A 16,491-nucleotide genomic window follows, 5' to 3' on the forward strand; every position below is an offset into this window, starting at 1 on the left:
GGCGCTCTCCCAGGGTCCCCAGCTTTCCGCTGGGCCCGGCGGAAACGAGCCGCCGCTCCGGGCCGGTGACGGAGCTCCCGGAGGTGGGCGGGCGGCGCCGCTGGCTGGGCCCGGTCCCACCCCGCCCTGGCCCGCCCCGGCGGCCTTGTGCGCGCGGGCGGTGACAGTGGCCGCCCCGAGGTGTTCGGTCCCTGCGTGCCACGCCCCCTGCCCGCCCGCCTGTCCTTCGGAGGCACGCCCCCTCCCGCCTCTCCGCTTCGACCCCCTCAGGGGCCCAGGCGGGGCCCAAATCTCCGCCAGCATCGCCGCCATCGTCTGCGCCGCGTCCCTAGCTCAGCGAAGGACAGGCCTCGCGCCGGGACCCCCATCGACTTCTGAGGTGGCCAGAGCCCCGCCGCGGCCCCTGCCCCTACCCTGGGTTTTCCTCCACACACTCGCCCACCGGCCGCGACACCCCCCCCACCCCAGTTCCACAGTGCCTTGGGATTCTCGTTCATGTGGCCTGGCCCCCTCCCCCGCACCTTGCCGCGCGCCCCCGGCTCCTCGCGCCCACCTGCTCCCGCCGCTCACCCACCGGGTCTCCCGTGACCCTGGCCTGGGTCTCCCGCCGCCCCCTCCGGCTTGCTGCTCCAGCGTCTCCAGTCCGCGCCCGCAGCCCACCAGCCTCTCCCAGCCCATCGCGCCTTGCCCTCCCCCCACCCCACTCCACCAACAGTTCTCCGGGTCTCTTGTCTCTGTGACACACTCCTGTGCTTCAACCATTGGACCTGGCGTCCCTTCCCAGACACACTCGGGTCTCACTCCCCAACGCCCCCCCCCCCCCCCCCCCCCCGCACCCCACACACACCCCTCCTGGTGTCCTGTATCTCCTTCTCAGGGCTGCTGCCTGTCCCAGGGCCTTGGGATTCACTTGTAACTCCAAGGCTGCCCTGCCCCCACTGTCCCCTTCCCATTGCTCCAAACCAACCCATTCCAGGCTGCCGGGCCTCGGACCCTCCTTTCAACCAAACTTTGTGTTCTTAGAACAAACACCCCAGTGTTCCCCTGCTGAGGCCTGGCCGCACCCAGCCTGCAGCAGGCAACTCCTGGGCCCTGCTTTACCCCAGTCAACGGGACAGCTGTTACCACATTTGCTTCCCCAACTCCTGGATGTCCTTGATTTTCATTTTAGCTTGCCTGTTCTCTTCTGCTTGTGTGTCTCAGGTGCCGGCATGGTAGGGGAGCTCCGCTACAGGGAATTCAGAGTGCCCCTGGGGCCGGGCTTGCACGCCTATCCAGATGAGCTGATCCGCCAGCGGGTGGGCCACGATGGGCATCCTGAGTACCAGATCCGCTGGCTCGTCCTCCGGCGCGGGGAAGACGGGGAAGGGGGCTCTAGCCAAGTGGACTGCAAGGCTGAGCACATCCTGCTGTGGATGTCCAACGACGAGATCTACGCCAACTGCCACAAGATGCTGGACGAGGACGGACAGGTCATCGGGCCCTCGCAGGAGATTGCAGGGGACGCTGGGGCCCTGGACAAATCCGTGCTGGGGGAAATGGAAACCGATGTGAAGTCTTTGATTCAGAGGGCCCTCCGGCAGCTGGAGGAGTGTGCGGGCACCATCCCTCCTGCCCCTCTGCTTCACACGGTCCACGTACTCAGCGCGTACGCCAGCATCGAGCCCCTGACTGGGGTGTTCAAAGACCCAAGGGTCCTGGACCTGCTCATGCACATGTTGAGTAGTCCTGATTATCAGATCCGCTGGAGTGCGGGCCGGATGATCCAAGCCCTGGCCTCCCATGATGCTGGTGAGGAACGGTGTGGGGCCAAAGGAAGGGGAAGCTAGGTCAGCCCAGGGCCTCACAGGACACTGTGGCAGGAGCCTCTGCCTCATCAGTGCCTGAATGATTCTGTTGCCCTTCTCTTTGAGGTGGAAGAAAAGGAGGTAGGAAGGTAGGTGGGGACATCTCTATAGGAAGAGGAAGGCTGGCTCAGTCAGGAGAGCATGCAACTCTTCATCCCAGGGGTCGTGAGTTCAAGCCCCATGTTGGGCATAGAGTTTACTTAAAAAATAATAAGAGAGAGAGGAAGGGCTGAATCCTCAAGAACCTCATATTAATTGGATCTCTATGCAAAGGAAGAGTTAAGATACTAGACTATTGCAGGATATATACGTATACGAAATACATATATAGAAAAGATAGTAAGTTGTTGCTTTTGAAGCAAATCAGCAAATCATGTCATCCCTAATGCGTGGTGACAAAGGGATTGGACTGAGAGGGTAGAGGGTCTAGGAGGGATGCCTGGGAAGAGCATGTGAGGGAGCCATTACTGACTGGGGTGTGGGTTTTAGGGACACGGACCCAGATCCTTCTCTCGCTGAGCCAGCAAGAGGCCATTGAGAAACACCTGGATTTTGACAGCCGCTGTGCTCTGCTAGCCCTGTTTGCACAGGCCACACTCTCTGAACACCCCATGTCTTTCGAGGGCATTCAGCTGCCACAGGTATTCTGTGGGGGGGTATTGGGGGCGGGGGCTCTAAACAAGATATAAGGACCAGGACTTTGTACCCGTCCTTAAAGGATGGAGTGGAAAGATGAGCTAAAGCTGGAACAAGGTGGATATAGGCCCAAGGTTGCATCCCACAGGTCCCAGGAAGGCTGCTCTTCTCCCTGGTGAAGCGCTATTTGCATGTCACTTCCCTTCTGGACCAGCTGAATGACAGCGCTGCAGAACCGGGAGCCCAGAACAACTCTGCTCCTGAGGAGTTGAGTGGGGAAAGGGATCGACTGGAGCTGGAGTTCAGCATGGCCATGGGCACCCTGATCTCAGAGCTGGTGCAGGCCATGCGCTGGGACTGGGCCTCGAGCAGACAGGGGCCCTCGGCACGGTCCTCCTGCTCCATCTTCCAGCCCCAGCTGGCAGAGGCCAACCCGGGGCTGCCTCCCACCCGGGCCCAGCCCTCCATTAGGAGGTCACGGAGGTTCCGCCCTCGCACTGAGTTTGCAAGTGGCAACACTTATGCCTTGTACGTGCGAGAGATGCTGCAGGCCGGGATGCGAGTGCGCATGCTGGAGGACTACGAGGAGGTCAGCGCTGGGGACGAGGGCGAGTTCCGTCAGAGCAACAGTGGCGTGCCCCCCGTGCAGGTGAGTGAGGGCGCGTGGGGGACGCTGGTGGGGATCTAGCTGGGGGAGCATAACTGGGGCTGCTGTGCAGGGGGCTCTGGCAGGCCACCCCGGGAGAAAAACCCCGTGGGGATTGCAGTGGTTAAAGGGGGTCAGCAGGTAAGAGGGGGGCCATTTGGAGGGCCGAGAAAATCGGGGCTGTTTCTTCTTCAGGAAGAAACAGATACAGCAAGACTGTCCCAAAGGTCGGGGTCAGGGAGAGAGTAGCTGAGGTCAGGAGGAAGTGGGGGGGGCGGCATAAGCCATCAAGGATGGGGGGAGGAGAAGCAGAGCCTATTCCCATAGGAGAAGGCAGCCTTTGTGGGTATGTTCGTGTTCTCCATAGGCCAGCATTGTATTGTTTGGAGGTTGTTCCAAACCTGGCCGGGTGGTCAGCCAGAGAGCTGTATGTTCTCATCATTGGGCCACCACCAGCCGTTAAGTGAGCCATCTCTTTCCTTTCCCTCTCTTTTTTCCCCATATCCTCCAGGTGTTGTGGGAGTCGACAGGCCGCACCTACTGGGTACACTGGCACATGCTGGAAATTCTGGGCTTTGAGGAAGACATTGAGGATGTGGTTGAGGCTGATGAGTACCACGGGGCAGCGGTCAGTGGAGCCCTGGGTGTAGGTGAGCCCGGAGAGGAAGCAGGGTCCGCGCTGAGTACAGGAGCAGTGGTCTGGCCCGGCAGGCAATGACATCTTCGGGCCCTCTGACCTGTTCCCACAGCTCTGCCCACCTGGCGGTGGAAGCCCATGACAGAGCTCTATGCAGTGCCCTATGTTCTGCCTGAGGATGAGGATGCTGAAGAGAGTGAACACCTGTCCCAGGCGGAGTGGTGGGAGCTCCTCTTCTTCATCAAGAAGCTCGATGGCCCCGACCATCAGGAGGTTCTCCAGATCCTCCAGGAGAACCTGGATGGGGAGGTAGAGCCAGCCTGGAGACACCCAGAAGTCGGAGGGCTCACGGCAAGGGCTGGACTGATAGAGCATTTGGGAGGCTTAGGATGGGGAGTGGAGGTCCACAGTGTAAGGGGCTGCAGGGGAGGGATCTAGAATGTTCAGAGGCATTGGCAAGCTGTGTGGGAGGAGGCAGCTGCCAGCCAGGAGAGCTTCAGGATGGAGAAGGCCTGTGCGGAGATCCGCACCACTACCAAGTGGCCCCTGGAGCCTTCTGTGCTGGCAGGGCTACCCACAGTGAGACCTTCTCCCCAACGACAGGTTCTGGATGACGAGATCCTAGCTGAGCTGGCCGTGCCCATAGAGTTGGCCCAGGACCTGCTGCTGGCTCTGCCACAGCGACTCGATGACAGCACTCTCAGGGACCTGCTCAACTGCCGTGTCTACAGGAAATATGGGCCCGAGGCCCTGGCGAGGCAGCCAGCTTACCCAACCCTGCTGGAAGCCCAGGCCCAGCCTCAGGAATCAGCAGGTGCAGCCAGAGTGGAAGGTGGGGCGCTAGACAGACTTTGCAGCAGCTCTGTAGGCTGGCCTCCAGGAGGGCTTCAGCCCAGGAGAGGTGTCTGTGCCAATTTTGGTGCCCTCCTGTCTGGAAGAGTTGGCACCCAAGGAGGAAAATGAAGCGTAGAGCGGCTCCCTCCAGTGAGCAGGAGAGGATGGAAAGTCAGAACATTGAAAGAGATCTGAAGCCTCATAAAGCCTCCACGTTGAACTTTTTCTGTTGTAGAGAAAGCCAAAGTATTGCATGCTTTTTTTTTTTAAGATTTTATTTATTTGAGAGAAAGAATGAGAGAGAGAGTACTTGAGAGCGGGGAGGGTCAGAGGGAGAAGCCGACTCCCTGCCGAGCAGGGAGCCCGACGCGGGACTTGATCCCGGGACTCCAGGATCATGACCTGAGCCGAAGGCAGTCGCTTAACCAACTGAGCCACCCAGGTGCCCTGCGTGCTTTTAGATACAGGGAAATGCTCTGTTATTTGCAGACGGAAGGCTCCTTTGCTATTTTAAGAATATAAAACACAAGATTTGTCACAGAGCAGTCTTATAAATACATTAAGAGATGCTCTAAGATCCCCAAGCTAATTTTTAGGGGGACCCCCCCCAAAAAAAACATTTTTAGGAGAAATTGGGAGCTATAATTGTGTCTATCTTTTTCTGATCTTAACCTCACCGACCACGGCCAACTCTTGTGACGTCCACCTTCCTGTAGGAAAAGAACCCCCAACTCAGTATCCCGACACTCCTCTGCGGCGACTGATGGAGGGCTGCGGTCCGCCTGGGAGAACCTTCCTGGACCTGGAGCGAGCCCTCAGCTCGGGGCGGCCCCAGGAGACAGAGATCAGGCCGTTCCTGCTCCAGCTGCAGCGGCAGCCCCAGCCCTTCCTTACCCTGATGCGGAGCCTGGCCAGCCCGGCGGCCAACAAACCCCTGCACCTGACCGTTCTGAGGTGAGGGGGTGGGGCGGGGCATGGGGCCAAGGGGTCTCTGAGGCTAGCTGCACATCTCTCTCCTCCTGCCTCCCCACCCCCACTCCCCAGAATCCTGATGCAGCTGGTGGACTTCCCCGAGGCACTGCTTCTCCCCTGGCACGAGGCCATGGACGCCTGCATGGCCTGCCTGCGGTCACCAGACACTGACCGAGAGGTACCCCCACCCTGCTCTGCGGAGATGCTGCTGGAGGGAGAGGCCGCAAGGCAGCCTCTGATGAGGCAGGCCCCCTGGGCGAGGCTCTGGAGGGCAAAATGGAGCCTCTGTGCTCCTGGTTTGGGATTTGTTTTTAAAATCGAATTTTTTTTTTTTTCAAATAGGTAATACATTCATACAGTTACAAATCAAAATGGTAGAACAAGGTCTACACTGAGAATTCTCACTTCCACTGTTCTCACTTCCATCTAATTTTCCCAGTGACTCTCCCCAAGTCCCTTATTGGTTACCACTCATATTAATTAATGTGTCCTTCCTGTGGGCCTTATGCAAATATAAATAAGCCCAAGCGTATGATCTTATTTGCCATTTCCTTTCTTACACAAAAGGTTATGGCTATATTACATGAGAAGCTTCAGTAGCTCCTGTTTGGCTGGGCCTGTTGGGGGACGGGGGGGATGCAAGAGGCAGAGGGGACATCATATCTCAGGGTCCCCCGCCACAGAGAGGTCCTGGGCTTGGAAGGCCTGGTAGGGTGTGTCTGCAGTGCACACCTTTGGCGGTTACCCAGATTTTCATTTCACAGGTAGACTCACTGAGCGTCCCTCTCCACCCCACCCCCCGCCACCAGGTGTCTGTGCTTGGGGCCTGAGCATCTCAAAATGCAGCCCCACAGCTGGTTCTTGGGACATGGCCTAAGAAGGAACCACCTGGGAAGCTCTCTGCACCTATTGCCAACATAATCAGTCGTCAAGCACCCCAGGATGGCAGAGCATCTCTTAGCTTTTCCGTGTCTGTTTGCCTTGGGTTCTCCAACTCCACCCAGCCCTTGTTCCTCTTGTCCATTTCCTGTGGTAGCCCCAGCACCTATACACCACAGTGGGTGCATAGTAAATACTCCAGAAGATTCCCTGTGGCCCGGGCCTCATCCCCTGTATTGACCAGCGCTGTCCCCACCTCAGGTGCTCCAGGAGCTGATTTTTTTCCTGCACCGCCTAGCCTCCGCGAGCAGGGACTATGCCGTGGTGCTGAATCAGCTCGGAGCCCGAGATGCCATCTCCAAGGCCCTGGAAAAGCACCTGGGAAAACTGGAGCTGGCTCAGGAGCTGCGGGACATGGTGTTCAAGTGTGAGAAGCATGCCCACCTCTACCGGAAACTCACCACCAACATCCTGGGAGGCTGTATCCAGGTCAGGAGGGAGGGCAGGGTTCGCCTCTGGGTAAGACCATGAGCCCTGAGCAGTGGTGGGGGAAGAGGCTGTATTCCTGCAGCTGGGAAAGGCAGGAGAGTCCAGTGAACCCGAGGAAGGGCATTTGTTCTCTGCACCCCTTTCCCCACCGGGTCCTGCCGCGCCAGGGTTCTGGAGGAAGTCCCGTTGCTGCTGGGTCTTTCTTCCATGCGTGTTTGCATGTGCTCTCCACGTGTGCTCCTCCCTCCTCCCTCCTCCCCCCTCCCCGCGCCCTTCTCTCTGATGTTCCGGCTGCAGATGGTGCTGGGCCAGATCGAAGACCACAGACGGACCCACCGACCCATCAACATCCCCTTCTTTGACGTGTTCCTCAGATACCTGTGCCAGGGTCTGTGCCTGTCCCCGCCTTATGCCACACCCCTACACCTGTGTCCGTTTTCCCTCCACACCTACCGGGCTCTGACGGCCGCCCCTCCCCCCGCCCCCAGGCTCCAGTGTGGAAGTGAAGGAGGACAAGTGCTGGGAGAAGGTGGAGGTGTCCTCCAACCCGCACCGGGCCAGCAAGCTGACGGACCGCAACCCCAAGACCTACTGGGAGTCCAGCGGCAGCACCGGCTCCCACTACATCACCTTGCACATGCGCCAGGGCGTCCTCATCAGGTAACGTGCCCCACAACGTACGCACTTTGTCGTGACTTCCTTGTGTTTGTCTTGGGGGAAGCACCACGGGGCCCCCCTCAAGCCCACACGTGACCAGAGTCCCCTTGGCTGTGTCTACAAGGACACGACTCGTTCCGGTCCTGATGGTTTCCTCATCCCTGCTCCCAGGCAGCTAACTCTGCTGGTGGCTGGTGAAGACTCGAGCTACATGCCGGCCAGGGTGGTGGTGTTTGGGGGCGACAGTGCCAGCTCTCTTAACACACAACTCAACTCGGTAGGGATCCGCATGCCATTAGATCAGCCTTCACAGGGCCCGCCCTCCTGCCCAGACTCCTGAACACACCTAAGTTCTTCCCCGTCTGGAGCCCCCTAGAAAGTAGAGTCCTTTCTCCCTGTGCCGTTGTGACAGCATCAGGCCCCAAGAGTGAGGGTGGCATTGGGACTCCTTGTTCAGGACCCCACACCCGCCTGGGCTGAGGGAAGGAGGGAACAGGAGCAGGTGTGGGTGCTGCCAGCACTGCCATCCACACACGGGGAGCTGACAACAGCCCCCTCTGCCCCGCACCAGGTCAATGTGATGCCCTCCGCCAGCCGGGTGATCCTCCTGGAGAACCTGAACCGCTTCTGGCCCATCATCCAGATCCGCATAAAGCGCTGCCAGCAGGTTTGCCGGGGGCCTGGGGTGTGGTCTGGGGGTATGGAGCTCTGGGTTCTGTAACTGTTGCAGATCTTGAGTCAGGGCTCTAGCCCGGGGCAAGGGCAACTCCAGGAGTAAGACACAAAGGTGTGCCTGACCCCAGCGCACCCTGAGGGGAACGTGGAGCAGGTGAAGACAGGCCTGCATCCCTTGCAGGGTGGCATCGACACGCGCATCCGGGGGTTGGAGGTCCTGGGCCCCAAGCCCACCTTCTGGCCGGTGTTTCGGGAGCAGCTGTGCCGTCACACACGCCTCTTCTACATGGTGCGGGCACAGGCCTGGAGCCAGGACATAGCGGAGGACCGCCGGAGCCTCCTGCACCTGAGTTCCAGGTGTGTGCGAGCATGTGCGTGTGGCTCTGTGTGTGTGAAAGGGAAGAGTAGTACCCTGGGTAGGGTTCGATGGAGGGTTAACATGCTTGGAGAGGCGGCTGGGGTGTTCTACAGTTTGGGGAAGGAAAGAAAGAATGGAGAGAAGAGATTTCTCTGGTGGGCTGGGGGTGGGAGGTGCCGGTTAACGCAGGGGAGCTTCGAAGTACTGGGTAGAGATTGGGTCTGGTTGGTAGGGGCTAGCCGGGCCGTCTTAGGCTGGGCAGATGCTGGGGTAATTCGAGCCCCTGATACCTGCCTCCCCCAGACTCAACGGGGCTCTGCGCCAGGAGCAGAATTTTGCTGATCGCTTCCTCCCTGATGACGAGGCCGCCCAAGCACTGGGCAAGACCTGCTGGGAGGCCCTGGTCAGCCCCCTGGTGCAGAACATCACCTCCCCCGGTAACGGTCCTGACCCTTGGCCCCACTAACGAGCCCCTTCTTGCTCTGCCGTAGAGCCATCTGCATTATGTTCTTGGCCCATTTGGTACCTGCAGTGGTTTGGTACCCCAGTGCCCCTCTCCTCCCAGCCCAGGGGCCATCTCCTTTCCCATGTCTCCCAGGTGCCAGCTGACACCATAAAGGGGGCCTTGCTAGCTGCCCCCACCCCCACCACCCGGTACCTTCTGTCTGAGCCCTCATTCTCGGTGCTTCTGTCCAGTCCAGCCTCTCCTACTGCCCTGGAGACACGCCCTTCCTTGGCTTGTTTTTCCCCACCTCCAGATGAGGATGGCATCAGCCCCCTGGGCTGGCTGTTGGACCAGTACCTGGAGTGTCGGGAGGCGGCCCACAACCCCCAGAGCCGCGCGGCTGCTTTCTCTTCCCGGGTGCGCCGCCTCACCCACCTGCTAGTGCACGTGGAGCCCTGCGAGGCGCCCCCTTCAGCAATGGCCGCTCCCCGGCCCAGTGAGTACCTGCAGTTCCGGTGGGAGGTCGGTGAGAAGCGTTTCTCTGTGGACCCCCACTCGCACCCTACTGCCTTCTGTCCCTCCTCACACTTTCCCTCCCCACCCAGCTGTTCATCTTCCCGGTTTGTGTCACCCCCACCCAGGAGCATCACGGCGGGGAGGGGGCGGGCAGCACGTCAGGAAAGGCCCCAGGGCTCACCCTGGTCTGGGGACCCCCAAGCTAAGGGGCTGCCCCTGCCTCCGCCCCTTCCCCTGTCTCCACAGAGGGCAGAAACCGCAGCCACGACTGGAGCTCCCTGGCCACCCGGGGGCTTCCCAGCAGCATCGTGAGAAACCTGACCCGCTGTTGGCGGGCAGTGGTGGAGGAGCAGGTGGGCAGGAGCAGGTGCCAGGGAGGGGAGGGCGGACGGCGGCCTGCTGGGCCGTGCCCTCACGCCGCAGCCACCTCCCTCCAGGTGAACAGCTTCCTGACCTCGCGCTGGCGGGATGACGACTTCGTGCCCCGCTACTGCGAACACTTTCACAGCCTGCAGAAGTCGAGCTCCGAGCTATTTGGGCCCAGGGCAGCCTTCTTGCTGGCGCTGCACAACGGCTGTGCTGGCGGCCTGCTGAAGCTCCCATTCCTCAAAGCTGCCCACGTGAGCCTCCCGCCTTGCCTCTGCCCCGGGCGCCTCCCTGAAATCACTCTGTGCCCCCCTCCTCACAACGGCCTCCCTTCTGTGCCCATTCAGCAAGGACCGGGGTTTGCATAGAACCATGTGTTTGAAAACTCAAACACCAAAGACACAGATAGTGGCCTGCAAGGTGCTCGTCTAATATTGTCTTGACATGCTTGCTGTTTCTATTTGTGTGCACGGTTTAACACTTTACCCACAAGTAGCCAAAACGCTTTATGCTCTTGTCTTTGGACCGTTATATATACATATTTTTAAGAGTTTGTTTATTTGAGATAGAGATAGTGCATGAGTGGGGGTGGGGGCAGAGGGAGAGGGAGAAGCAGGCTTCCCACCGAGCAGGGAGCCCGATGCGAAGCTCGATCCCAGGACCCCGGGATCATGACCTGAGCTGAAGGCAGATGCTTAACAACTGAGCCACCCAGGCGCCCTTGACTGTTACGTTAAAAGCCTTTTTCAGTGTTGCTTTGTCCGTATTTTTTATTTTTGTATGAATTCCATCTAATGGGTGTACTAGAATTTACTCCACCATTCCCAGCATTCCGTAGATGTGTAATAAGCACTTCAAATGTGTCCGGCACTGTGATAAGAGCTGAAGATAGACAAAGTCCCTCTCCTCAAAGTTTGCAGTCTTCCTGGGAAGGCGCACGGTTGGGCAGGTGATAAAGTCAGCCGGGCTAAGCGCGGCAGGGGGCTGAACAGCGGCTGCTCGAGTTGCTTCCGGTCCTTCTGTCTGATCAGTGACACTGCAGTGGGACCATCTCTGTGCACATAAATCATTTCCTCATATTAAATTATTGTGATTAATTTTTAGAAACATTCAGTGTGAAAAAAACACCTCCTGGGGCTCCTGGGAGGCTCAGTCGTTAAGCGTTTGCCTTCGGCTCAGGTCATCGTCCCAGGGTCCTGGGATCGAGCCTCGCATCGGGCTCCCTGCTCAGCAGGAAGCCTGCTTCTCCCTCTCCCACTCCCCCTGCTTGTGTTCCTGCTCTCGCTGTGTCTCTCTCTGTCAAATAAATAAAATCTCTAAAAAAACCAACCTCCTAATTGTTAACTTGCACAACTGTTGACAGGTTTATAAAAGTTTTTTATTTTTTATTGTTATGTTAATCACCATACATTACATCATTAGTTTTTGATGTAGTGTTCCATGATTCATTGTGCACAACACCCAGTGCTCCACGCAGAACGTGCCCTCCTTAATACCCATCACCGGGCTAACCCATCCCCCCACCCTCCTCTAGAACCCTCAGTTTGTTTCTCAGAGTCCATCGTCTCTCATGGGTCGTCTCCCCCTCTGACTTACTCCCCTTCATTCTTCCCCTCCTGCTATCTTTTTCTTTTTCTTTTTTATAAAAGTGTTTTGTAAAAGTGTCGCCCACCTTGGGAAGCAGCTCGGCTGTTCTGTCCACTTGCGCAGACCTTCCTCTCTGCCCCCGCCCGCCTCCTCCAGCCGCCTGTGCATGGTTTCCCTGTGCCCTTCTCCGTGTGCAGGTGAGTGAGCAGTTTGCCCGGCACATCGACCAGCGGATCCAGGGCAGCCGGATCGGCGGAGCCCGGGGGATGGAGATGCTGGTGCAGCTGCAGCGGTGCCTGGAGACAGTCCTCATCTTCTCCGGCCTGGAGATAGCCACCACCTTTGAGCATTACTACCAGTGAGTGCGGATCTGGGGCGGGGGGGGGCACGGATGGCAGGGGCGGGGGCAGGGCTGGCGCCAGCTCGCAGGCCCAGGGAGTCCAGACTTTGGGCAGTGTGGGGGGGGGCGGCGGGGGGCCGGGCCGAGCTGCCGCCACACTGAGGCTCGGCCCTGCTCTGCGTGTGCTGCAGGCACTACATGGCAGACCGTCTCCTGGGCGTGGGCTCGAGCTGGCTGGAGGGGGCTGTGCTGGAGCAGATCGGGCCCTGCTTCCCCAACCGCCTCCCCCAGCAGATGCTGCGCAGCCTGAGCACCTCCGAGGAACTGCAGCGCCAGTTTCACGTCTACCAGCTCCAGCAGCTCGATCAGGAACTCCTGAAGCTGGACGACACCGAGAAGAAGATGCAGGTGGGCGTGGGCGCCGGCCAAGGGAGGGTGGGAAGGGAGGGAGGCAAGGAGTAGACCGGAGGAGGCCCAGCGGCTGGCGGGCACCCCGTGTTTCTTCCTCAGGGGGGCCCCGAGGCCAGTGACAAGGAGCACGAGGAGGAGAAGGCAGAGGAAGCAGAGGGAGCTGGGGCAGCAGTGGCCGCAGACGTGGCGGGGGAGGACGAGGAGGAGGAAGATGAGGATCTCTACTACGAGGGGGCCATGCCCGAAGTGGCCGTGCTCGTCCTGTCCCCACGCTGCTGGCCCATTGCCTCCATCCGCCACACGCTGAACCCCCGAACCTGCCTGCCCTCCTACCTCAGGGGCACCTTGAACCGCTACTCCAACTTCTACAGCAAGAGTGAGGAGCCCGGAAGAGGAGGCATTCGGGGAGGGAGCCTGCGGGTGGGGGCGGGCCCTGGGGTGAGAGCCTCAGTGGAGTGGATTTGAGAAGAAAAGAGCTTATGTTTGGGGTGAGGGCTGGGGCTATCAAGCACCAGGTCCCCAGACTGTTGCCTTTTCTGTCCTGAAAACAAACACAGGACTCTCTTTAGGGAGTGGGAGGTGGAGAGGATGGAGGCAGGGGCACCTGAGGCCACCAGGAAGGACTTGCCCCCAGTGGCAGGGGTCTGGCTCCTGGTCAGTCGTCGTCCCCTGAGCTTCCCACTGGGGGCTGATCCTGGGCTGGGAAGCAACACAGGGGGAAGAGACTCAGACCCTGCCCTCGGGGGGGTGGTTGGGGGGCTCCCACACTAACCAGGGAGACCTCATTCCCTCTTTCATCGTGGATAGTCCAGTTTGGTGAGAGCCCCAGGCCTTCCTCACTTGATGGTTTTGTCTCCCTAGGAAAAAAAAGGGGGGGGGGACTTCTGGAAGGCACTGATCAGAGCCCCCTGGCACAAGGCGAGGCACAGGGTGGGCTGCCAGACACCTGAGGCTTACCCAAGAGGCAGGCACGGCGAAGGCTGAGCTCTGGAAGTTCAGACCAGGAAGCACAGGATCCATAAACACTGGGGTGCACGCTCAGCAGAGATTAGCAGGGGCAGGGCTCAACCAACAGTCCTCCCTCACCAGCCCTGACCCCCTTCTCTCCCTGACCCATCTCAGGTCAGAGCTACCCAGCCCTGGACATGGGACCCCATCGGCGGCTGCAGTGGACGTGGCTGGGCCGGGCTGAGCTGCAGTTTGGGGACCAGACCCTGCATGTGTCCACCGTGCAGATGTGGTTGCTGCTATATCTCAACGAGCTGAAGGTGGCCCAGCCCAGCTAGGCAGCCCTGCTCTCTGTACCTTGTCCCCCCACCCCTCTTCCCTAAACCTCGACTCCCTATCTTCCCTCCTTCTCCCTTTTCTGCTCCACTCTTTGGGGAAGCCCTGAGTATTTCCTTCATCTTCTCTAAGGCTGTCTCCGTGGAGAGCCTGCTGGCGCTCTCCGGGCTCTCTCCAGACATGCTCGATCAGGCGATTGGGCCTCTTACCTCTTCGAGAGGCCCCCTGGACCTTCAGGAGCAAAAGGGTATCCCAGGAGGTATGTACTTGGGGAGAGGGACCTCTGCTCTCAGCCTCCTCGTGGGCCCCCCACTGGTGACTAGCGCTTATTTCAGGGGTGCTCAAGATTCGAGATGCCAGCGAGGAGCCCAGACCAAGGAGGGGCAACGTGTGGCTTATCCCACCTCAGACGTACCTGAAAGCTGAGGATGAAGAGGGTCGGAACCTGGAGAAGAGACGGAACCTTCTGAACTGCCTCATTGTCCGCATGCTCAAGGCACACGGGGACGAGGGGCTGCACATCGACCAGCTTGTCTGTCGGGTAGGTGGGGGTGGGTGGGGGGGAGGGCGCTTCGGGGTCGGAGGCAGCCCACAGGAGGAGGCCTGTCCACCTTGGAAGCATCTGGTTCACCGTGGAGCCTGTAGGTGGATGAGGGGGGAGGCTGGGGCACGCCTAAAGGCCTTAGAGCTCACTGGCTGGGAGCCTGTGCCCGGAGTGGGAGCTCAAGGTGGAGTCAGCTGGGCATCTCCCACCTGCCGTGTTCCCTTCCCTCTCCTTCCCAGGTCCTGGACGCTTGGCAGAAGGGCCCATGTCCTCCCAGGGGTTTGGTCAGCAGCCTCGGTAGGGGGTCTGCCTGCAGCAGTACCGACGTCCTCTCCTGTATCCTGCACCTCCTGGGCCAGGGCACCGTGAGGCGCCATGATGACCGGCCCCACACACTGTCCTATGCGGTCCCCGTGACGGTGATGGAGCCTCACACCGAGTCCCTGAACCCAGGCTCTTCAGGCCCCAACCCACCCCTCACCTTCCATACCCTGCAGATCCGCTCTCGGGGCGTGCCCTACGCCTCCTGCAGCGGCACCCAGAGCTTCTCTACCTTCCGGTAGCCCTGGAGATGGGACCAGTGCTTTTTACGGAAATAAAATGCAGGAGTTTGATTACATGGCCTGTGTGGTGAGTGCTAAGGCTCTGACGGGGCCGTGGAGACTTTCTGGCTGGAGAGAGGAGCCCTCTGGCTCTGAGGCCACGTCATCCCATGCCGAGAGTCACTGGCTAGGGTGAAGTTGGCAGCCCGGGGAGAGCGGTGGAGGGAGTCAGGTGTGGGTGGGGGGTAAGTAGACAGGGATGGACCTCCAGCCCTTCTCAGAGAGTATGTGGTCAGAAGTGCTTTCACCTGGCAGGCTGGAGACCCAAGTTCCCCTTGCCACACGCTCAGTGGCTTATAACTTGGGCAGATTGTTAAGCAGGGCTCCATCGTTTTCATTTGTGGAATTGGACCAGAGTCCCTCTGGGTTCTGACGAGCACCAGGTATGGGAGCATTTGACGTGCCAGTGAATCCCTCTTTTGGCCACCACACCCAGCAATGAGTGTAATGCACGATAAGATAAAGGACCCTTGTGGCCACTGCAGGCACCCAGGAGCCTGAATATGCATTCCATCCGAAAGCTTTAGGATCTGGGTTGGAAGCAGACCAAGAAGGAACTGCAGCTTCCTTGAGCCCCTCCTCACTGCCCTCTTTGGGTCCTGTAGAGCTGCTCTTGCCATAGCCAGACCCTCACTAGCACCATAGGCGGGCCACTGTTGGGGAGGCTTGCTCTGTGCTGCTGATTGACTCCCCTAGCCCCGCCCACACCGAGGCAGGGCAGGGCGCGCTAGGGGACCTAGTGCCAGGGGAGGAGCACTGCATCTTGGCACGCGCTATTCCAGGGGTCAGGAAGGAGTGACACAGGCCTCCTGAGTCCAAGGTTCTTGCAGCCAAGAGATGACTAGGAGAAGGCTACAGAAGAAAGGTGGGGGAGGAGTGAGGGAGTCACGTGGTGAGAGAGGGCCCAGAGGCCAGACAGAGGGAACTGGGTGCTACCCAAGACAGAGATTTGGAATAGAATCTGTAAGGGAAGAAGGCCAGGGCTTGGGAGAGTCAGGACGCCCAGGACAAGACAGCAAAACAGAGGGCAAACAGGGTAGCCACGGAGGGCCCGTGCCTGCTTTCTTTGCAGTATGGTGCCCCCATGGTGCTGTGGGTGGTTCTCAGAGCAGAATATCTGGTTGGTCCACGCTAGTCCACAACACAGAGACTGGCAGCAGGCCAGGGCAGCACTGGGCCCCAGGGCACACGGGGTTGTTGAAGTTTGTCACTTGGGTACCTCTCCGCCTTTGTGCCAGAGATCATGGCCTAGCTCCTTTATGGGCCCAGGCCATGCCCTTACTGAGCTAGGTCTTAGGAGCCAGAACTTTTTGCCCTTTTCTGGGTTCTCATGCTCTTTCTGAGCCTATCCTTCTCCATCAGAGACCCAGAGAGGCTCCAGGCTCTAGTAGCCAGATCAGAATGCAGCACATGCAGGGGACAGGAGGGGACTTTGCTCCCCTGCTGCCCCCCTGCACTGCTGCTGTGCGCACAGGCTCCCGCATGGGCCGCGGGGCTGTAGGCTCAACCCCTCATTCGTCCTGCTCGTCTCCCTGCCCCTCAGCCTCCCACAGGGTGCCTACCTGCTTATCTGTAATGGATGAGTCTCTTGCAAATTCTTAGGGGAAGAACACACCAGTCTTGGCCCCAGTTCCCTGCATGTTCCTGCCTGCAGTCCAGCCCCTGTGCCCTCAGCACACAATGTAACCCTACCTCCACTCTGGCCTGATTTGTCCAAACGCAGCCACCCAGGTGAGCAGTCCCGACTGCCCGCTCACCAGCACCAG

The 16,491-nt window shown here is 59.4% G+C and overlaps 1 protein-coding gene across 3 annotated transcripts; it reads left to right on the plus strand.

Moving 5' to 3' along the window:
* Positions 1-28: 28 nt before the first annotated feature.
* CUL7 (cullin 7) lies at positions 29-14,740 on the plus strand. 3 transcript variants are annotated; one of them, XM_028097722.2, is made up of 26 exons: positions 30-379; positions 1,204-1,791; positions 2,337-2,488; positions 2,632-3,132; positions 3,641-3,779; positions 3,879-4,075; positions 4,370-4,598; positions 5,317-5,554; positions 5,645-5,750; positions 6,713-6,940; positions 7,238-7,328; positions 7,429-7,600; positions 7,769-7,874; positions 8,169-8,264; positions 8,454-8,629; positions 8,934-9,067; positions 9,389-9,571; positions 9,838-9,944; positions 10,029-10,211; positions 11,742-11,902; positions 12,076-12,292; positions 12,395-12,671; positions 13,418-13,563; positions 13,712-13,838; positions 13,915-14,120; positions 14,363-14,740. In XM_028097722.2, the coding sequence occupies exons 2-26, from the start codon at positions 1,212-1,214 to the stop codon at positions 14,684-14,686; spliced, it is 5,076 nt and encodes a 1,691-aa protein (XP_027953523.1). In that variant the 5' UTR covers positions 30-379; positions 1,204-1,211; the 3' UTR covers positions 14,687-14,740. The 3 variants fall into 3 exon arrangements, with proteins under 3 accessions (XP_027953525.1, XP_027953523.1, XP_027953524.1); XM_028097723.2 differs by having other exon boundaries at positions 31-379; positions 4,370-4,580; XM_028097724.2 differs by lacking the exon at positions 14,363-14,740 and having other exon boundaries at positions 29-379; positions 13,989-14,103.
* The last annotated feature ends 1,751 nt before the right edge of the window (positions 14,741-16,491 follow it).

The sequence above is a fragment of the Eumetopias jubatus genome, unplaced genomic scaffold (genome assembly GCF_037043125.1).
Source record: "Eumetopias jubatus isolate StellerSeaLion01/CBP00866 unplaced genomic scaffold, mEumJub1_p1.0 scaffold_6, whole genome shotgun sequence".
Lineage (NCBI taxonomy): Eukaryota > Metazoa > Chordata > Mammalia > Carnivora > Otariidae > Eumetopias > Eumetopias jubatus.

Bases quoted from the DNA above. Each gene is read 5' to 3' on its own strand.
- CUL7 (XM_028097722.2), top strand. From the start codon at position 1,212: ATGGTAGGGGAGCTCCGCTACAGGGAATTCAGAGTGCCCCTGGGGCCG. The intron at 6,941-7,237 runs GTCAGGAGGGAG...TTCCGGCTGCAG, and splicing joins TCCTGGGAGGCTGTATCCAG to ATGGTGCTGGGCCAGATCGA. The intron at 9,945-10,028 runs GTGGGCAGGAGC...ACCTCCCTCCAG, and splicing joins GGGCAGTGGTGGAGGAGCAG to GTGAACAGCTTCCTGACCTC.